The sequence below is a fragment of the Myotis nattereri genome, assembly GCF_964212035.1.
Source record: "Myotis nattereri genome assembly, chromosome: 5".
NCBI lineage: Eukaryota > Metazoa > Chordata > Mammalia > Chiroptera > Vespertilionidae > Myotis > Myotis nattereri.
This window is the reverse complement of record NC_138080.1, coordinates 88,959,406-88,981,336: the sequence shown is the minus strand read 5'-3', so window position 1 is coordinate 88,981,336 and position 21,931 is coordinate 88,959,406. Positions and strand designations below refer to the sequence as shown.

At 48.3% G+C, this 21,931-nt stretch overlaps 1 protein-coding gene across 3 annotated transcripts in view; it reads right to left on the bottom strand.

Moving 5' to 3' along the window:
* The window catches only part of ABLIM3 (actin binding LIM protein family member 3), a 105,991-nt gene that overhangs the window by 10,893 nt on the left and 73,167 nt on the right, over positions 1 to 21,931 (bottom strand). Inside the window, exons 9-15 of one of the 3 annotated variants that reach the window (XM_081091027.1) lie at positions 13,997 to 14,055; positions 11,810 to 11,881; positions 7,687 to 7,842; positions 6,119 to 6,148; positions 5,495 to 5,624; positions 3,300 to 3,347; positions 1,326 to 1,460 (exon numbers count right to left, since the gene is read on the bottom strand). In XM_081091027.1, coding sequence (XP_080947153.1) covers positions 1,326 to 1,460; positions 3,300 to 3,347; positions 5,495 to 5,624; positions 6,119 to 6,148; positions 7,687 to 7,842; positions 11,810 to 11,881; positions 13,997 to 14,055 — 630 coding nt within the window. The remainder of the gene's footprint in view (positions 1 to 1,325; positions 1,461 to 3,299; positions 3,348 to 5,494; positions 5,625 to 6,118; positions 6,149 to 7,686; positions 7,843 to 11,809; positions 11,882 to 13,996; positions 14,056 to 21,931) is intronic. The other 2 variants (XM_081091025.1, XM_081091026.1) reach the window with 2 other exon arrangements.

Genomic DNA, 21,931 nt, shown 5'->3' with positions numbered 1-21,931 from the left:
ACTTGGTGAGCTGCCGCTCCACCATGGCCTCCTGTACAGAGGCGCCCAGCATCCCTTTCCATTCCTGGGCTCTGAGGTGGGCGTGAAGCTGACGGCCCAAACAGAGCTAGTAAGCCGCCCTGTTGGGGCTTTGCTTGGTGGGAGAGAAGCCCTTTTTCTGCCCAGGGTAGGAGGTAAGCCTGGACCTGCCGGAGCTCCCGCTGCTATGAAGAGGGCAGAGTCAGCCTGAGAATGGAGCCACCCAACTCGGGGGACAGGATAAGTCCCGATGACATTCATTCACCTCTAGATCCAGCCGTGCCACGAAACTTTCAGTCACATGATCCAGGAAATCCCTAATTTGGCCTAAGCCATTTGGAGTTGGGTTTTTTGTTTGTGATTGAAGCAGTTTCATCTAAGATCCCCCTCGCCCTGACACCTGCTGGCTGTGCAGCCTCTGAACACTTCTTTCTTATGGACCCTGGTCACTGTTCACTTTGGGTCATAGTTGTGCTGGTGTCTTAGCTCCTTTCTAAATGGAGACTTCTTTGAGGGCGAGGAAGGGGTCCTCTCAGCTCCTCAGAAGCTTTGCTTAGAATGGCCATTCAGTTAGCAAAGGTGTGTATTGAATCCAAATGGCACTTGATGAAAATTCCTCCCCATACTGAAAGGAAACACTTGGGATGCCAGATTGGTTGGGGTTTTCGCCTTGAGGACCATTAAGGCTCTTTGCCAGGTGCCTACAAAAGCCTTCCATCCATCCTCCAAACTATTATTCCCTCTGCGGCCAAAGTGGTCTCTCACAAGCATAGATCTGATCATGTCACTCTTAATGGCTTCCTACTGTTTAGGATAAAGACGAAAACCCACAAGGCTGGTGGGATCTGACTCCTCATCACCTCCCCCACCCCGCTCTGAACTCCCGTTAAGCTGACGGCCTTTTCTTCCCCCCCATGGAACCACCCTCCCATTTTGGGCTTTGCAAGATGTGCTTCTACAAAGCTTCCTCCTCACCCTTCCTGTAGCCACAGTCTCTGCATCTGAGATGCTCTGTCATCCCCTAGGCTGGACAGCATGCCCCTGTCATTAGTTCTCTTACCACCTGTGTCTCACCTCCGGGATATCACCTCCTGCTCTAGGTAGGACCCGTGTCTTCTCCACAAGGCCAAGGACATGGTCTGGTTTGCTCCCCAGTGTTTCCCTAGGGTCCATGGCTGGTCCTCAATACATGTTTGTCAGATGAATAAGTGAATGATCATGTGAAGGAGCAGGTGACTATCCTGGCCCTTGTGTCCCTGGTGTAGGTGACAGGGCTCTGGCCTTGGCTGCCCTGCGGGGCACACTACCTTTGGGGGAGCCATGGTAGGTCCAGTACTCAGACTCTGAAGCATAGTAAGGGTCTGGAGAGTAGGCTGGACTGTACTTGGAGGCCTGGCTGATGTCTTCACTTGTTTTGCTCTTGGTTGCTGTCGACAAATCACCTGCAAAGGACCCAAAGAGAGAGCTGTAGGGAGGCAGAGTATTCTAGACCAGTGTCCTGTGCACTGTTTCCCATGTCTCAGCCAGGCTCCAGCCCAGGGGAGTGAGGCCACAACAGGGAGCATTGGTGCTGGAAAGCACTGACGCCAAGGCCTGCACTTGACAGGTGGGAATCTGAACACCAGAGAGGGGAAGGTGCTTGCTCAGAACCACACAGCCAGTTGGACCAGAACAGGATCGCACCTCGCTCAGGGCTCCTTCTGCCACATTCCACGGACTCCCAGGTGTGCTCCCGAGTGAACACTAAGCCGTGGCTCCTCCAGGTGAGATGGACACGCCCCAGGTGAGCCCTTGCCCTTCCTTACCTTCCTTCCTTCCAGCAGTGGCCTTGCTGTGGATTCGCGCCACATTTAGGGTGGGAATTGGCAAGCAAGCCCTGCTGCATGTTGAGTCGGGTCACCTGCTCACCCTGAGGAGCCAAGTCCTTCTTGGGGAGATTATATGACCGAAGGAAGGAGCACTGGACAGGGAGGGAGTCAGCAACGCGGGGTTCTTTGCCCAGCTCTGCCACTTAACTCAGTTGTAACACTGGGAAAATCCTTCCCCTCTCTGCCTCCGTTTCCTCATCTGTGAGCATCAGAATTAGTCTTTTGGCTCAGATGCCATCCAGCTTCCAGCTTCCACATGAATTCCACAGCATGGAGTGACCATCAAACCTATCGCAGCCACAAAACCTTCTGGGGCAGTGACTTTAGCATGTCTCAAAGATTGGCAAGAGGCTGACTAGGGCAGAGAGAGGGCTGGCTTTAGGACAATTCCTCAGAAGAGAAGCTATAGGGCAAAGCCTACACTCCTGGCAGCCAGGGCAGCAGAGGGTCCTGGGATGGCCCTCAGCCAGCTCTAGGCTGTGCCCCCTCCCCCAGCAGCACTTGCTCCCAAAGCTTCCCAGTTCTCTTTGATGTGGTTCAGTCAGTCCCCAGCCACTCTCCTCCAGCCCTTTCATCCCCCCTCTTATCCGCTCAGCCCACCTCCACCCCAGACGCCCTGCTTTGGTGCTGCCTCCCAGAGCCATCTGTAAATCCTGCAGTCCTGAGGGCTTTGGGGTCTGGGGGCCTTTTCCAGATGTAAAGTCAAACTAACTTTGTTAGGGTTGGTGACTTTCTGTGGCCACTTGGGGCACATGGTATGGCCTCTGCAGCCACACACAGACGTGCACATGCTCACAGACGCCCCTGGACCCCAGCCCGGCCCCTTCCAAAATCGAGGATGTTTGTCTAAATGATCAGGTTGTAAGTACCCAGAGCCACTATTTATACTTGTGCCGCCCCTTCCACCAGCTCAGTGAGTTCAGATCCTGGCTCAGGGCTGCTTCTGCTGGCTCCATGCTCCACCAACTCTGTTACCCACCTAGACCCGTGGGCACGCGAGGGTGACAGGGTGGCAGCCGCGCCTCGGCTAAGAGGTGTGCTTACTGCACTGAGGCTCAGTAAGTGCTCCTGCAGAACCGCCAGGCCTCAATGATGAACGACTGAGCGTCAGTGCCCTGGGAGTGCCCCTCCCAGCGGTACGCTGACAAGGGTTACTCTGACCATGGAATTTAGGACACCAGACAGTAGGGAAGGGGGATTGGGGAGATGGTGGCAAAGGATTTAGGGGATATGAAGCCTTCCTTGCTCTTTTAAAACGTCAGCACACTCTTCTCCAATGTCCCTTGGAATCAGTAAGGACCAAGGTGCAGCCTTGCAGGTGCCCCTCCTGGTGACCGGTGCAGCGCCTTCTGCACATGTGTTAACTGCCCCACATCCCTTGCCTGGCCATGCCCGCTCTGCCTCAGACCGTACCATGCCGTTTGTAGATCGGGGGTTTCCGGTAGATGTTACTTTCTCCAGCTGCCAGACAGACCCAGAAGGGACAGTAGGGAGGAGAGAGAGAGAGAGAGAGAGAGAGAGAGAGAGAGAGGAGAAAAGGAGAAAGCAGTTGGTCAGTTGATCTCAAAAGAGAGAGCTGGTCCATAAGTTTTCCCAAGGGTCCACCATCTTTTCCCAGGTGGCCTTCTTCCAAAGCTGAACTTCCAACCTCGTACTACCAGGTTCCAGGAAAGGTGAGGGGAGAGGAATGGGTGGATTCAAATGGTGCAGAGGAAGGACTTTGGGCGTGAATGGTGGGCATGCAGGCAAAAGGTGGGCACATGCTCAGCAGGCCCCATGCAGGACGGGCCCCACTGCCTCCACCCAGCAGCCACGCCTCATTCCATGAGAAAGTGCCCTGAATGCTGCAGCCAGGGTTCAGCGTCATCTCCTCCCACTTCCTCAAAACAGACAGGCTGGGACCTTTCTGGGGCAGGTGAGAAAGGTGTAGATGAAACAGCAGGACGAGCTCCCGGGAAAAGTGAGTGGGGAGTGAGAACCTGCGCTCGGAATTGGGAGAATAGTCGAGGCTGTAACTCAGGGCGAGATCTTGTCCAGTTCACACCTACAAGCTCACCTATCACTATCCCCCAGGCTCGCCACCTCTAGCCACACTGGCCTGTTTCAGGGCCTTTTTACTTGCTCTGCCAGGATGTTTTCTCCTGGGATCTTCGTAAGGATGATTCCTTCTCATCTTTTGGCTTCAAGGTTGTCACCACCTCCAAGAAGCCCTTCCTGACCACCTCATCTAGCCCAGCCTCCCCCAGTCACTCTATCTGTTGTATTATGTTTGCAGCACCTGCTGTCACCCGAAATTATCCTTATACTTATTTGTTTCCTCATTTATGATTTCTCTCCGCACATTAGAACATAAACACCATGAAGGCAGGACCTGGGCTGGTTTAAGTTGCAACCTCAGGGTCCAGAATAGTGCCTGGCTGTACAGAAGGAATAACAGAGGCTCAGAGAAGCTAAGTAACTGGCCTGAGGTCACCAGCTTATATATAAGCAGCAGGATCAAGATTTAATCCCGAGTTTTGATGCAACAGCCCCTGACTTTCAGCCTGATTACTGCTGTGTCCCATCACGGCCCCTCGGCATTCGAGGCACTTCCCTGGGCTACTTCCTGGCGGTCCTGACCAAGGTTGATCCTGTCAACAGAGTGAAAGACTGGGGGTGTATCAGGACTGGAGGGTGGGTTAGTTCCAGTGATGGTTATGGAGGGTCCCCAGGAACTGGCTTCTCCTCGGTGCCGGTGCAGGGTGCCCGGCAACCCCATGAAGCATGCATCCGTCCATGCCAGGAGTTCCGGGCTGGCAGCCTACCTGGGATGTGAAAGTGCTTGGGAGCCTGGTAAGAGGTTGGAGTGGAGGACCTCACATCTAACTGGCTATGGTATGGAGAGCTCCGGCCACTCTCGGGCCCTGGAGCACGCAGGCAGTGGTCCCCAGAGAGAACAGAGGCAGAGAAAACAGGCATTAACGCGGTGGCAGTCAAGGCAGCAGTGAAGTGTGGGGAGCAGGGACAGTGGGGAGGCGGCTGTGCGCTCATGCACTGTCTGCAGAAACACCTGACCCTGTTTTCTTGCTTCACCCCAAAGTCAGGTTTTGTGGGTTGGAAGAATCCACTCCACCAAGCTTCAGGAAGGCATTTCTACCCCGCCCTCCCCTTCTCCTCCCCCCTCCCTGAATTGCTTTGCTGGCTTCACCCTTAATCTCAGGGCTGGCTGTCCACAACCTGACTGGCCTGGGTGGGGCTGGGCTGTGGGTGAAGGCCAGGCCACAGCCCCATTTCTGGTCCTTTGGTTCTATCCTCTGGACCAGGCAGGCCTAAGGCTGAGGAGTGAAGTGTCTTCATCCAGCTAGGGCCTTTGGGCTGCCTGCCACTCTCCTCTCCTAGCAGCTCACCACCCATTCCCCACAGCTGCTCTTCCTCTCCCCTGCCAAGGGCACCTGCAGGGCCTCAGTGAGGCCCAGCTGGTCCCCTGGGTGGCCTCAGGCCTCCAGCGGCCATGCTGTAAAACGGAGATCTCAGGAAAGCCCTGTTCTGTCTCCACAGCTGGGAACATCAAACCACTGTGTTGTCCCCCTGGCTCTTCCTGTCCCTTTGGGGGCGTCCCCCTTCCTTACCAGAGCGGTAGTAGTGGTGAGGTGAGCGGGAGAAGGTAGGGGACATGCCCTGCCGGCTGTACGTGGGGGAATCGATGTATCCCGGGCTGGAGGCCCGTCTCTGCCGGAGGTCCAGGTTCTCGTAGATGTCCTGGGGAGGAAGTGGGACTGTGAGCAAGGCCAGCAGCGAGGCGGGCCTGTGGCCTAAGGGTCTGGTAGGCGGGAGGGGGAGTGACAGAGAATCTGGGATTCTAGGGCCTGAAGCACGGTGCTGCCCTTCTGAATAGAGACCCCTCCGTAGGTTACATGCACAGCCCAAGGCAGGGTGCAGAGAATTCCCAGGGCCTTCACCCATCACTCACAGGCCCTTGAATGGAACCTGAGGGTCAGGTCCCTGGAATCCTGGCCAAAGATCACAGAAGCATTGGGGAGGTCTTCTCTGGGTAGAAAGGGTACATCAGGTTTGCCCCCAATCATTTCTACCCTTTACGCCACCACCCCTTCCTCCAGGTCATGCTCCTATCTCCCTATCACTGCCCTCGTTGGGCCAAGGGCTCGGGCCCCTTGGGGTGAAATCAGGGGCCTATTTGGTCAGCATCAAGGGACAAAATTATATAAAAGGTGTCCCCAAACCAGATTAATTACCTGGGAGTAGGGAGATAACGTTCCCAGCGACTTAGAAGCGAAGAGTTTGAAGGCAGTCATGGAAGGAGAGAGAAGAGGGTGAGAGAGAGGGACAGAGAGCAGTTAAATGGTTCAGCAAAGAGAGGGCCTCTGCTGCCCTCAGCCTTCCTGTCCAGATGACCCTCACTTAGAGTTCCAGGATAGCAGTGCTGACAGGTGGTAGAAAACCTTGAGATTATGCTCTCCTTTTGCAAATGGAAAAGCCAAGGCCCAGAGAGAGAACAGGAAGGCTCGGGACCTCTCAGGGAGGAGGTGGCAGGGTCTTCACCTGGACCCAGGCTTCTCCACTGCAAGCTCAGAGTCATTTCATGACTGTTCCGTGTCCCCTTGCCAGTTCACAACCCCTCTGTGGTTCCTGAGGACAGTGCCTGAGTAGGGGATCCAAAGGTAGGTCCAAGCAAGGGCCCGGCTGGTGCCATCAACACGGGAGTTGGCCAGTGGGTGGTGTGGGAAGCTGGAGATGGAACGTCCCCTCCACGGAGGGCTGCTCAGCCCTAGAACATCAGGGCCAGGTGGGTTGTCTGTCCAATGTTAACACAACTTCTTAAGTTTCCAAGATAAGTCAGAAAGGCAAATTCTTAGGTGAACTCTCCCAATGTTTAAATGTTGACAACTAACTTACATTTAAAAAAGATATTTTGTGAGCAAAACAAAACAAATTTCAGGGCTGGTGTGGCTTATGGGCCCTAGTGGGCCATCGCTGCCCTTAGGAAAATCAGCTTCTACCAAACACTTGGTCCCCTTTTCCTGGTCCATTTCAGGGGCCAGACACAGAGAGTGTCAGCCCCAGGCTCTCAAACCAAAACAGAAGCCAATCCCTCTAGAGAGGAAGGGGATAGTGGTGGAACAAGAACCTGAGTCTGTGCCCCCCAGGCCACAGATCCTTCTGCTCCAAATGATCTCAGCTCAGGAGTCTGGGATGGAGTCAGAAATCTCCTGGGATAGCAATGGCCAGGGCCTCCCGGGTAGTGGCCACCCTGCCTTCTCCAGAGAACACTTTCTCTTGTCCAGGGACCATTTATTTCAAAAGCCATCTGATGTTGAGTGTTTATACTAAGAGTTCCTCTCTTGCTTTGAGTTCGGGGATTTAAGGCCAAGTGCAAAAACCGGAGAACCTACTAACTAAGGATTATAAACCCAAATGGCCATTAATTGTGGCAGGGGATAAGAGCCATGGGGCTGTGTATAAAAATTCTCCGCTGTAAGAAAAACAGTATTTCGAGTGATAAGTAGTTACAGGTTCTCAGCTTCAGAGTTGGGGTTCTCAGGAAGTGGTGGGGACCCAGGAGAACTGCTCCCCATCTCTAAATGGTGGAAATACTGGTGTAGTGTCATCAGCTCTAATTTTTCAAGTAAGTAGATTTTTGGATGAAATCACCTGATTTTAAAATGCTAATTGTAAATTCCAGTTTAAAAGAGTCTTTGGGTCAACACTGTGGAGGGCAAAGTGTCTGTGATGGAGGGGACTGGGGACCCCACGGACCCTCCTCTCCTCCAGCAGCCCCAGAGAGAGGGGCAAGAGGCCATACCTCTCCATAGCCACATCTCTCCAGCATCTCATCAGACGTGTATCTGGAATGAGGCTCGTAGGAAATGAGGTCGGGGCGTTGTACCTCGTAGATGGACTTAACCTTGGGGAGAGCTGCCAGGTCTTTGTAATTAAGGATCTCATTATCCACTTTAGCCTGGGGAAGAAGGAAACGGACAGGAAAGAAGCAGAAAGATAAGAGGGAAAGGAGAGAGGCACAGGGAGAACAAGCTTCTCCAGTTTCCACAAGAAACAAAACTTTAGGATGGAAGACTCGCAGAATGTGAGAATAAGACAGGTCTTTGAGGCTATCCATTCCAACAGGGTCAACACTGATTGTGCACATATGATGTGTGAGGCCCTGTGCTTTACAGGATTTATCTCCTCCACATGTCATGACATCTCTGTGAAGTGTCTGGGTGTTGACTGCCTTCTGACCCCACAGAGTGAAGATACCCAACTCACAGCATTCTTGAGGATGATGAAGATGGCAAAGACAAATAATTATGGTAGAAATTACTAGCTGACATTTAGTGAGCACTTCTTATGAGCCAGACTCTGTTCTAAGTCTCTTATATGGATTAACTCCACAACTCACAACTCTAATAGTAGGTACTAATATTATCCACACTTTTAAGTGAGGAAACAGGCACAGAGGAATCAATTGACTTGCCCAAGGTCACATAGCTAATAAGCAGCAAAACCAGAATTCAAACCCAGCCAGCCTAACCTGAGCGCCTGTCCTCTCCAGTGGCCTCTCCTAGTTCCCTAGGGTGGGGCATTCACTGGCTTACAGCTGTCAAAGGGCTGCATCAGAAAGCTGCTCCTCACGTCCAACTGAACTGAGCCTCTACTACCTGACTTTGCCTGAGTTCAGTTCTCTAGAAATGCATAGATGAGGAGGGAGCTTCCCCTTGCAGGGGACAGCCCATGTCTCATGGTTTCTGAAGCCATGTTCTTTCCATGTCTGCGTCCTCCTTCTGTGACCTGGTTTCTGCTCTGGTTAACAGGATCTGGCGCCCCATAACTACTGTGCTCCCGAGGTCCTGAGGTGAGGCAAAGTAAGAGAGCTCACTAGATAGGGCATCCAAGGAGATTGTATTATCCTCATAACATCTCCCAGTGCTTTGGGGGCCAGGTAAGTCTCAGGGCCACGAGTAGTATAGAGAGAACAGCTTTCATAAAGACCCTAAAAGTGTTGGTATTTTACACACTTCCCAAGGCCCTTCCCCTATTCCATCCTGTCTCATCCCAGTGCTCTTTGGGCACTGTGCTATTCTTCCCCCTTTCCTCCTAGAGACCCACTCTCCACTCTTCTTGCGTTGAGCTAGGCTCCAAGGCCCCATGGACTCTATCTCAGGCTCCCTGTCTTTCAGTTGGGTTGGCCAAAGCGGGGCCGGGGGGGCACCTGCAGAGTGGGAGGTGAGTGAAGAGGCTGTGTGCTTGTCCCCCTTGCACCTGTCTTGCCTGGCTGTGGTTGGGCATGGCTCCTGCCTGGGACTGCTCTTCCACAGCTCCAGCGCTTACCATCTTTTCCCTTTAGGCTGAGGGTGGTGACAACTTCCTGCTCTTGTAGTCCTGGGATGCTGCACTAAATTGGGTCCCCTAACCCTGCCCACACCTCTGCAAATGCTCCCTTCACAAACCCTGACTCACTTAAACCCTTTGAGGTATGCCATCTCATTTCTGCCAGACCCTGCCTGGGTCAGACATCCACATCTGTACCAATTTGTGGGGAAGGGTGTGTGGGTAAAGGGAACCTCATTTGGAAAGTCCACTTGCTGAAGTAACTGCTGCCTTTCATTCTGGGATATTGGATCTTGACCTTGAGCGCTCTTGGCATCTTGCAAACTTGTTTCAACCCATCAATATTCATCTCAGCATTTTACTCCAAACCTCGGAAACACTAAATTTATATTTCTTCCTATAGCTGCCTTGTTACAGGTTATAAATAAGTTTATAGTGATTGGACAGAGGCCTCCTAACATCATTAGCCAGGAAGGAAGGAAGAGACCATGAGGAGCTGGAGATGACTGTAGCAGTCAGTGGGGGATGGAGCAGAGTTTGAAAGAACCTGTCCTCTGCAGGTACTCTAATAATTCCATCTTAATGCCAAACCTCAGTGTTTGTGAACACTAAACCAACACTCTTTCCTTCTGCCTGTTATTGCCTGTCCCAGATGTGGTTGGATGGGTTCTTCCCTGACTTTGGAAGCCATATTTGGAACAGTCTGACTTAAAACATGGCGCACATCACGTGTGCAGTCATTCCCCCGAGTAGCTGAAAGTGGGGCGTCATTAAGGGGAGAGTAGGAGGATACAGAAGGGAGCACACGTGCCTATGCGAGGATGGGGGGTTACTGATCTCAGTGTGTAGGCCCCCCGCTGGAGGGCACAGTGGCAGGTGCCCCCAGTTGCTGTTGTTCACCTGTAGTCGAGCTGCGTCTGACAGGGGCAACCCTGCGAGCTTCCTCCAGGGTGAACACCATTAGGGCCTAGCTTATTTCACAAAGGTTAGCAAGGCTCCTCAGAAGCACAGAGACCAGCCAGGGATTAAGGGCTTAACAGTGCAGCTCTATATGTCCTGAGTTCGTACACCTTGGTAACTCTCTTTTGGAGACAGGCCCGCTTTGGTCAATAACCTTCTCACGGTATAGGCCCCGGAACTAAGCTCATTAATCCTGCTGTGGTCTGGCCCCGTTCATAGCACCACTGAAGATTCCTGTCTTACTCTGACAGGAGTCTTCAATGCCTACAGCCTGTGATCAAAGCCGCCTGTCCTTTGTGGGAGCCACGTGGCAGAATTGACCCATATTGAAGTTGCAGTCAATGGTTACTCTTACATCTCTTGAAAATTTAAACAGAGGAAGAAAGGAAAGGAAATAGTCCCATCAATAGGCATAATCCAGCAACCAAGGAGGAAACTGGATGTGGATTTGGAGTAAAATAATGATCAGGCATGATGGGCAGGGCCCACCCGGGGCTGGCGGGTTTGAGGACTGTCTCTAGAACTTCTTATTAGGGTTTCCTGCTCTAGACATTACCCCCAGCCCCCCATTTCTGGTCTTCTTGGCTCCTTTGACTTGAGGAAGGCTGAAGTAGTCTGGCGTTAGCCAGACTGAGGTTTGCTGACTGTCAGTCCCTCCTCTGCTCATCATGGTCGTCTCAGGCTGTGCGTCCCCCACCTCCTTTATCTTACTTCTCTTTACCTCTCAGGTTTGAGCTTAAATGTTTCTTCCTAGGATTCTGCTCCCAGTTGGTCCTAGACTGTCAGGTTAAACTGCAGCAGCATCAGAGCACACTGTACTTTTTCTTCCTAGCACCTATCAGAGCTGCAACTGATTATCCATGGAATTATGTGCTCAACATTATGGATCAGGTTGGTGAGGCACCACCATCTCCCCAGTGCAGAGGACAGCATGTAGTGGCGTAGACACTCAGTATGCATTTGTTGAATGAATGAATAAATTACATACCCAAGGTCATCTAACTCAACTCTTGTCCCTTTTGCCACATCCCTGGCAATGATGAGTGTATCTGTATTTGAATGCCTCTAGGGATGGGAGCTCAGGCACATGCACAAGGTTTACTCCATCCTTGGACTTCTCACATGATTAGGAAGCTCTTTTATGTGTTTGCAAATCCTTTACGGCTGTGTTTCCACATTCATATGGCTTCTTCTTCCTTTCTGCCGCTTTACCTCACACCGCTGTCTCCACATTGACATCCCATTCAGTACCCACTCTGAATAGGAAGGACTCTAATCCCCAATTTTTCTCTTGCCCTTGTCTCAGTTAAGTAATGGGAAGGGTGGGCATTGCACTGTTTCAGAGCTCGTCCAGGGCTCTTGCTGTTGCTACACTTTCTTTCTCATGTTCCTCCTGATCTCGATATTATCCCTGTAACTCTGTTACTAAGCTGTGTGTTCCTAAGGGCAGGGGCTATGTCCGCCCTGTCCCACCATATCCTCAGGACCCAGCACAGAGCCTAGCACGTGTTGGCACACTGGACAGCAGTGGACACCAGCTGGATGAAAACCTGACAGCTGTCTCTGTCCTAAGAACCTCCTTAGATTCCAGGCTCGGGGATAAGAAAGTCCTCTCTGTGCTGAGAAGCGATACATACGCAGATGACTCGGTTGGGTGACCCAATGCTGGATCCAGGGGGTGAGATGGAAGTTTCAGACGTTCGCCTGTGCTGTGGGAGAGACAAAGACAGAAGGGGTGAGGAGCTCACCCCAACTTGGTGGGAAGGGGGAGAGACAGGGTATAAGAACCCAGCTCTTCAGGGAACATTAGCAATACTATTAAAAGCACTCTGGCTATTTTATACTTTCTCTTTACTGCCTTTTAAATCAATGTCTGAGTGTGAATGAAATCAGAAATGCATGGGACTTCAGGCTATTGGACTGAATATGGATTTGTTTTTACATGTTTGTAATTGGCCGTTTAGATAGGAAGTTACTCATAAAACTTTTTATTTGAGGTAATCCCAGCCAATAATGTATTTACTTTAAATGAATAAAATTGGTTAGTACTATTCCTTAGTAGTTTGCTCATACAAAATATAAAAGTAGGTTAAACTTCATGTAATTGCACAATATACCTAGTGTTTATAGTATATCCACTGCAAATTGACATCAACCTAAATGATAAACTTAAAAATCTTTCTCTAAACAATGGCAATGATGGACTAACGGCTTCCTTAGCAGAACAACACTGTGTCAATCTCAGTGCATCAGAGAGTGGCAGCATGGTGTGGTTAAAAAGTAAACAGATTGAGCATTAAGGACCACTAATGAACTATGTGATTTTAGGGATCTTGAATTTCTGATCTATAAAATGAAGGGGTTGGTTTTCAGGATTGCTAAATTCCCTTTCAGATCTCTCATCCTACAACTTAAAGCATTCTGAGTGGGGCTGTATAGCAGTGTTTTGTGAACTAGTGTCGCTCTAGTGGAGATGAATTTAGGTGGAACAGTTGGTAATACAGAATCCTACAGTAAGAGAGTAAAATGTGAAGTTCTATTTCAGTCCTCGCAGATCAAGGAGCAAGTCTTCATTTTGTGCTAATACATTTCAACAACTGTCTTGACAATTGCTAATCCCCCAACACCCCCTCCGCTGCCTTTTTAACAAAGTGTACAGGCACCGTGATACAGCTGGTCCAAGAATTATTCTTGAGAATTGTATTTTTAAGAATTATTTCATTTTCATCTAATTTATTTTATGGTTACCTTCTGTTTATAGCAAGCAATACTGGTTTTCCACATGGTGCTATAAAGTTTTATTTTAAAATAAGTTTAGTTAAGTAAAAAGTAGTGAGTTGATGTAAAGAAAAAAGAAAAATGGTAATTATATAGCGATACAGGTGGCACACAGCTATGGCAACAAGCACCAGGATTGTAGGGTGACTGAAATTTGAGATGCCACCAAAGAGGAGGACATAGAGGGAGAAAAGGATGATTAGGTCTTCTCACACCTTACCAGAGAGAGGCTTGGAAGAAACAGGAAAAAAACCCCACTCCTGGATCAAAAAAATTATACATCCATAAACCGTCTCTTTCCTAAAACTTACATTAGATGGATGAGATGGCAAAGGAGACAACATTTCCCCAGCTGGTCAGAAATTGTATGCATGTGTTTTTACCCGAGACTCTGTAACTTTTAACACGGTCCCAAGGGCCCAAGTTGCTCTGAGGGCCAGAGCGCAGGGGCACCTTGGAGATCGTCGAGTGCCCCCCACACACTCCAGGTATCTCCTGCGCAGCATCAAGGACCAGGAACAGGGCCCCTCTCTGCAGTTCTGGGATCAAGAACCCAGCGTCACAGTGATTCAGAGGGACACTGGTCCAGCGTGTGCCTGGAGACCGGCTGTGCTTCTGCCTGGCTGCATCACTGTGGGCAAATCCCCGCCCTCTTTAGCCTTGGTCTTCTCACAAGCAAAGCAAAGATAAAATTCCTTCCCGACCTGCCCCATAATCAAATAAATCAAATCAGATAGTGGCTGTGAAGATCTTTTGCAAACTCTCAATTCCTGTGACAATATTAACTATTATTATTAATAAATGACCTTAGATCGAGGCATCTCAGAGAGGTTGCCATCTTGGTAAGCAATGGTTAGGGTATAGCCTCACCCCAGAAACGCTTAAAACTCACATTAAGACACTGCTGAACAGTTTTCAAAGTGCTCTCACATCCAGTGTCTTAATCCCGCTCCGTGAGGTGGGTGTGCAGCACACATTTGGGAACATGCACTCTATTAAAGCCCAGTGCTCCCAGCCTGTGGCAAAGAGTAGCTGGGCTCGCTTACCTTTAACTTCTTCTCTGCTCGGGCTGCCTGTTTGCAGATTGGGTGCCAAACCTCAGAACCTAGGGGGCCAGGAAAGTAACAGAGGCTCAGACCTTTCACACCTACCAGCGTTCAAGTCTCTCCCCACCCTCTCCCATCTCCATTTACTCCCTCAACAGCATAGGAACCCTGCACAGCAGCCAGGAGGGCCCTTGCTTTTCCTGGCTCTCTGCTCTACAGGGATTCAGCCAGCCCTGCCCTCGTTCTGTCTGTCCCAATCCTACCCATTCCTCAGGGTTAAGGCCTGACATGACATCTTCTTGCAAACTTTCTTACCTGCCAGCTGAGAGTGACTTCTCGCTCCTCTGTGATCCATAGTTCTTTGTATCTCTCTTAGCACGTATGGCCTTAACTCATAGTAGCTTGTAGATTTATCACCCCAACTAAATTAAAGAGTTCCTTCTGGGCAGGAGCTGGGCTTTATTCATTGCTGGATCTCCCGCAGCATCCAGCATGGGACTTTGCTCTCAGTGGAGTCTCCGTACATGTTTGTGGGGGTGAATAGATGAGGGGACGACTGGCAGTGAGTGACACATAGCAGGTGGTCAATAAATGTATGTTGAATGAATGAATGGCAGTGGAGGTGAAAGAAGGTGGCAGACTGTGGTGAACTCCAGCCTTCCGTTCTCTTCAAAGATTCGTGACAGTCTACCAGAGCTATGACATTTAAGGGGAAGAAGTGTCATGATGTATATTCTGCTTAAGAGCATTGGCTTGACCTGCTAATTCCTAAAAGACTCCAGACTCTTCAAATTTAGAATATTGCATTTCATTGTGGGTGTGAAGCCAGTTGGCCAGCCCCAAACCGAGAGGCCGATTTGGAAAGGCATGAGCAACAGGTGGCTGGTCACATGGTGAGGAGCCCCAAATATTACACATTCCCCAAAGAAGGGACAGATGTCCTGGATTAGAAGAAAAAAATAGGAACATATTATCCCACTGGTGCCATTCCCCTTGTAGTAACCAGCCCTAAAAGGAAAGGAGCCAGCAAATGGCTGGATTCCTGAGCACCCAGATGGCATTTGTTTGTCTGGCTTTGTTTCTGGGATATACTCACCATTATGGTTTGTTGCCTGGAACCCCAGGACTGGAATACTGGCTAAGTGACAGGAGGTTGATTTAAGGTTGAACAGTTAGACCCGAAAGTGTGATGAAGAGGGGATGGACCTGGAATACGGAGCCCTGGGTTCTTGTGTTTGCTCAGTCTCTAACACCTCCTTTTTGGGGCCCCTATTTCTTCATCTGAATAACAAGGAGGTGAGATCTGGGTAGTCTTGGAGATTGTTTTTATCTCCATAATTCTAGAGCCATTTTGTCATTTGTGGGATAGTGATCTTAGATTCTTGTTTGCTGACAGTCTTGGGTGTTCCTAATGATTCAACACATGTTTAATTCCTTCTATGTCAAGTGCAGTGGCTCTCAGAGCCCAGTAGAGGGACTCTGGGTCTGTGGCTTCATACAGAAACTTCAGGGTGTGTCTACTGCCAAGCGGTGGGTGGGGATCCTTGCTTTGGGGAGTTAGAGCATTTCCGGGTCCTCTGTGAGTTGCTGCTGAAGCCACCAGGAGTTGTTTACCCCTGTGGCTCTGGAGGAAGCACATGGATGATCACTGTAGGAAATGGATGAGGTCGACACAGATGTCTCAGGTCACGAGATTAAGCACAAGAGGCATAGGAAAGGTAAAAAGTCAGGCAGACGTTCTCATGGGGGAAGTCATGTATAAGGGGAGGGGGTCAGATGAGATGGTCTCTCCATGCCATTGGCATATCTGCTCTGAAATAAAGCTGAGCCACAAATGGCTTCAGCACTCCATACACAGGAAAGCAGGTTTATAAGATGTGAGGGGTGAGAATCAAAGGGAGAAAGAAAATATAACTGAAAATGAAAAAAAAAGTTTGGGGAGTTGGCAGAAGATCATTTTAATTAAAGAGGGGAGGCGTTTGTTGGTAGATAGCAATAAACTTAGATAAGTGAAGGTAAGAAAAGATGATTTGTTCATGAAGGACCCCTATGAAATTATGGTCTGCTGAGCTTCCGCTGTGAGTTAATAGCTCTACAATGTGACATTAACAGAAAGGTAGCATCCAGAGTGAAGAGGGAGGTCATTCTCTTCTGTGAGCTTTATCCCCAGAGCCTTAAACAGTGCCTGGCTCACATGAGTTTAATAAAGAAACAGATGAATGACTGGTTGGCTTTCATCTTTGTATTTTAAAAAAAGACACAGTGATACGCATCCAGAGGGTGTTGGTAACCATAACAAAAGGGTGAAAAGGATTTCTTTTTGAGTACTTTAATGCTCTCTGTGGGGAGAGGGATTACCTCATTCATCCTCATGTCTTATAAAGGAGAACAAGGACCAAAGGCAAAAGTTTCAGGGAAGGAAAATTTCATGTCTGAAGTTTGAATGGGCTCATTCTGCAAGTAAGTTTCCCGTCCCTGCAAGTATTTCAGCAAACACTGGGTGTGCAGATGCTCAGCAGGGATATTGTTGAGGAGATACGTCATGTGGCAGTGACACTCAGGGACATTTACTATCCCGCCCAGCCGTGGAGATTTTATGTTTCTATCTTAACAGGCTTCTTTGTATGGAAAAATAATTATTTACCCCATCCAATATAAATTCTATAAGAAGCGGGATTCATTTCTGTCCTTTCTACTGATGCACCTGCAGGGACAGCAGATCCTTAATTAATACTCACTGAATGAATGAATAAACATGAAATTCTATTTTAGGCCAGTAAAATTCTCTAAGCCGGCCCAGAGATTTGGACAAGAGGTAGAATCTAGACTCTGATTCAACAGCTACAATTTCAGACTGTCTACAAGAATATTCCCTAGATTGGGGTTTGTTGAAGTGTGACTTGTGGGCCACGTGTCCAGCAGCCTAGTAAAACACAGATTCCTGGCGCCCCAGAAGAGCTCCTGAGGTCCGTGTCCTGGAGTTGGGGCCTGGGAATCTGTGATTTTAACAAGCTCCCCAAGGTGATTTATGACTAAATTGGAGAACCACAGGGCTAAATACCTTTTAACACTCCAAATTTGTTCCCCTGGAATGCCATGGGACAAAGAAATCAGTTTTACAAGATGGGACTCTTTTAACTTGTAAAAATTCAACATGTTTTGCTTGTTACAAGACTCCTGGTTCCACAAGTCACACACTCATCCTCTGAGACTGTCATCCACAATTCCAAGTTCTGCAGTTAAAACCTCCTGTAAAGGTTATGGAAGTGAAGGATTAGCCATTTCTGTGTCAGCTGAATCAGAGATAGAGATCTAATTCTCTAAGACTGTCCTTGGGCCAGGTATTAAGGCTGTTTTTAGTCTGTAGCAGAGTCAGCATTCAGTCTTATCTGACTGGTTATGGCACCTGTAACATTTTGGACTTATTTAATGTTTGGGAACCCACTCACCTCTCTGTTGGACCTTGAAATTCAATTTGCCAACTTGTTTACTTTTTTTGTATTAGTGGATATTTATGCCAAAACTGGAACTGGTGCCACAGTTTTCCAGAATGCCCAGCTGGGGTTACAAATAGAGCAGTGACTGGAGCTGGCCCAGGGAAGGTTCCATTTAGGCAGCACAGTGTTTTCTTAAGTATTTTTGAATATGAATGCGCTAAGGCCCGGCAGGTGGCCCATGACCCTCCCTGCTGTCTGCCTCCGGCCCTTCTCACTCATCTAAGCAATTTAAGCAGGCGATTGAGTTTTCAGCCCTGATCCTAGCCAGCCTATTCTTCCTCAGCAGGTTTCTTGTCTGGGTTTCTCTTGACCACAATAGGGTGGAATTTCTGAGTTCTGCCTTTACATTGGCAGCACTACCTTTGTGACATAGATTTGCTAGGGTCTTGGAATGGCTCCTTTAAAGTCCCTGCCCAGATAAACAACTGCGGTGAATCCATAGACTGGAATATTATTCAGCCATAAATAGGAAGGAAGCATTGACACATGCTACAACATGGATGAACGTAGAAAACACTATGCTAAGTGAAAGAAGCCAGACACAAAAGGCCACGTATTAGATGATTCCATCTAACCGAAATATCCAGAATAGGTAAATCGATAGAAACAGAAAGCAGATTGGTGGTTGCCGGGGGCTAAGGGGAAAGGATATGAAGAGCAACTGCTTAATGGGTTCGGTTTCCTTTTGGGGCGAGGGCATTTAGTTGCATAGCATTGTGAATGTACTAAATGCCACTGAATTGTACACTTTAAAGTGGTTAATTTGATGTTATGTGACTTTTACATGGTGGGTATGTGTAGGAAAAAGCTTGGCGTATATAGGTTTTGGTACTCTCCGTGGTTTCAGACATCCACAGGGCATCTTGGAACGTATCCCCTGAAGATAAGGGTGGACCGCTGTACATGCACTTCGAACAGCGTCTGCCTTGGTGTAGGCACTATGTAAGTGTTAGTTGTTTTCGTTATTATTATTATTATTTTCCCTCCCCTACCAAATAAAAGCTGTCTGCCAGATCCAGTTAGGGGAAGGGAAAGCAGTAAGGAGACACTGCAGGGGTGGGTGGTGTTTACTCTCCCAGGTGAGCAGGTGGAGAGAGGGGCTTGCAGCAAGCAGAGGACTGGCGGTGCAGGTGGAGTCTCTAAGCAGAAGCCTGACTTGGCTGCCAGTGTGCCCTTCTGGGAGGTTGGGCTTCTGCCCAGGGACGAGGGCACCTCGGGAGCAGTGGAAAAGACCAGCTTGCCTGGAACTGACATGATCAAGTGGGCATGAAGCTTAATAAAGATTGAGGGGCAAACCTGCTTAGCTACATGAAGCTGGTTACCATGGAGGATATGAAGTGGGATGAGGAAAGGAGAACTGCAGTACTGAGTAATTCACAGGAAATAATAACTGCTGAAAAGAACAGTTAGGACAGTAATTAAAATGTGTTGAGTGCTTAGTGTGTGTCACGCACTAAGTATTTTTATTCTTCTCCTTCTTATTATTATATAGATAATATTTAGAGAGTGCCTGTGCCAGCCCTTATGCTATACACTGTATAACAATAGTACTCAACTGGAAAATAATGATAACTAATAATGATAATAAAAATAATCAAGATAAGTAATAATGATAACATTTACGAGCACATATGCTGAGCCCTGTGCTAAGTGTTATTAACAGTGATGATCTATTGACAAAAGCCAACATTGTCAGTGCATGGCATCATGGGGAATGGTTATTTCTACATCACTGGGTGTTTATTATGAGCTCACACTGGCAGAGCTGGTGGTGCCGGGCTCAGTACTAAGCCTTTACCATGTATTCACTCCTTTAATCCTCACAGCAGCTCGGTGAGGTGGGGCCTATGGTTATCCCTGTTCTCAGATGAATTAGGGTTTAGGGAGCTTAGATGTTTTGCCGACCTGCCAATCACTCTCTCCCCACCCTGGCTAGGTGTGGCCATGTGACCAAAGTCAGGCTTCTGGGAGTCTCTCAGGAACTCCTCCGTTGAACCTTGCAGAGAACTCCGCCCCTCTGCACCCATGGTGTCAGGGGCTGGCCATGCCACCCCACCTCTCATGGAGGCCACACACAAAAAGCAGCAGGGAGAAGAACCACCTGCTGGCACCGGGGGCCTCTCACCCCAGCTGTGCTGCTCCTCAGTTACGTGAGCTGTTCAATCCTCTTGTGCCTAATGCCATTTGAGTTGGGTTTCTGCCACCTAAAAAGTCCAGAGCAATAAAACATCTCATTGAGCTAAAATGTGAGTATCTGACAAGTTCCTGACTTGCCCTGCAGGCAATTTTGTTTCCCAGAAAATAGAGGAAGCAACCAGGGAAATTGCTACTGTGGACCTAATTTCGATCAACATGGACAAATTGGCTGGTGAAGTGGATGTGACATGTAACTGGTGAGAAAATGGCCACGTTGTCTTGAGTCGGTGGCAATCTGAGAGGAGCAAGTTGGAAGCAACCTTTAAAATACAAACTTAAAGTTACTACACTGTAATATCTATAGGATTCGAGATGTGTGGTAACCCTAAAAATAAAAATTATTTTTGCAGCTCCTCAAAAATTAAAATGTACTCTGTTTCAGATGAAATATGCTTAGTAGAGTCAGACTTTAGGAAATATCAATTTAGCACAGTAGCAGGATATGTTTGAAGAGTCTAAAATTATGTAGCAGGATTGGGAAAACATAAGATTTTAAGTTTTTAAGCATAACTCCTACAACCTAAGCTGTCAGGAGAGAGATCCCATTCAAAATAACAATGCTAAACTACTAAATTATAGCAACCGCTCTTACGTTAGTGCCCTTTACAGTGTGGTTTGATGAGATGTGTCTGAGGGCTGGCATTCCATAAGCCATAACAACAGACGACACCTCTCCTAGACATCTATTGCTCAGCAAACCTCTTCTCTGGCACTTGTCAGAGGACAGTGAGGCCTCTACTAAATATCAATCCAGCTGTGCAGACAGACACACTTCCTGGTACCAGGCCCTTGTGTTATCTGAACTAAAAAAAAAAAAAGAAAGTGATCTGAAATAGACTCAGTTATACAAGAGAAGGGTATGGTGTGATTATCATAGAAGGCTTCCAGGGCACCACTTTGGATTTGCATTACCACGGAACCCGGGCTCTTCACTTTATTTTGGGCCATGGGCACCTGGCAATTTGATGAAAGCTACAGACCCTCTCCTTAAAGAAACACCTACATGCAAACTTTGGCAAGTGATTTCAGGGGATTCGCTGAATTCAGGAGGCCAACTATGAACCACAGGTTAAGAATTCTAATAATAAATGAAAGAAGATGGACTGACCCCCTAGCAAAATAGGCTGGCTAACCTTGGCCCAGGGACATAACCTCTCTAAACTTTCTTATTCTCTAAAATGCAGATATTAATGGCTTTTGGTCCATAGGGCTGTAATGATAAAATGGTATATTGCAGTTAAAACTCAGTGTATGGCACATACTAGGCGTTCAATAAATATTAAGGTATTTTATTTCTCTATTATTACTAGTATTATTATTATTAGGACCTACAATTTGTTATAATATATTCCTCAGCAGAACAGAGTTTGTCCTAGGATTTCATAAATGACTTCCTGCCTGGTAGGTTTAATTAAATATACAAATGATAACAGAGACCTGTTTAAAAATGTGCAGCTGAACTCCTGTTTCCAGTGTTATTCTGAGAACATAGGGGTGTTTAGTGTAGACAGAAGGAGAGAGACAAGTCTCTCTTTCCTTTTCCCTAGGTATAGGCACATTTAGAGCAAGAACAATATTTATCTCATGAGCCACATTTTGGGTTTAGAAAAACTCCCACTGGCCTGGCCACTGTAACCTTTGTGATTTCAGTGTAAGTTTTGCCCTGACCCTGCAGCATTTTGGCTATTATTTTGCTGCACAAAATCAGTGATCTAATTCTCTGGTGAAGCCCAAATGAAGGGTTTGGACAACAAACAGATGAGAAATTTTGGCATCTTTACAAAAACAGTTGCAAGACTGAATGCACAGCAGAATTTAAATAAAAGAAAACTTACTCTTGTCTCCTGGGACCTCAGAAGTTCTCACCCAGACAGATGTCAGACTTTCCCCAATTAGAGCCCATCAGAAAGCCATCACACAGCAATTATAACACAAATAAACTGACCAAGAGAACCTCCCCGCCCAGTTGCCAGCACCATGCGTTCTGTGTCTGGCTAAGGAACCGACAAGGCTGGGTGTATGCACTTTGCAGGCTTCCTAACACTGTCTCCCCTGTATGCTGCTTTGTGGGCACTTGGCAGCCTCACTTCCATCTCCTGAATATTCATGAGGACTTTGTGGAGTATGCTTGTTCTCAGAGCATTGGCCATGTGGGCTTGCCTCAGTTTCTCCACTATGCAATGCTTCCTCCCACCGTGGGCCTTTGCACCTGCTGTTCTCTCTGCCTCCTTCCCCTCTTCAC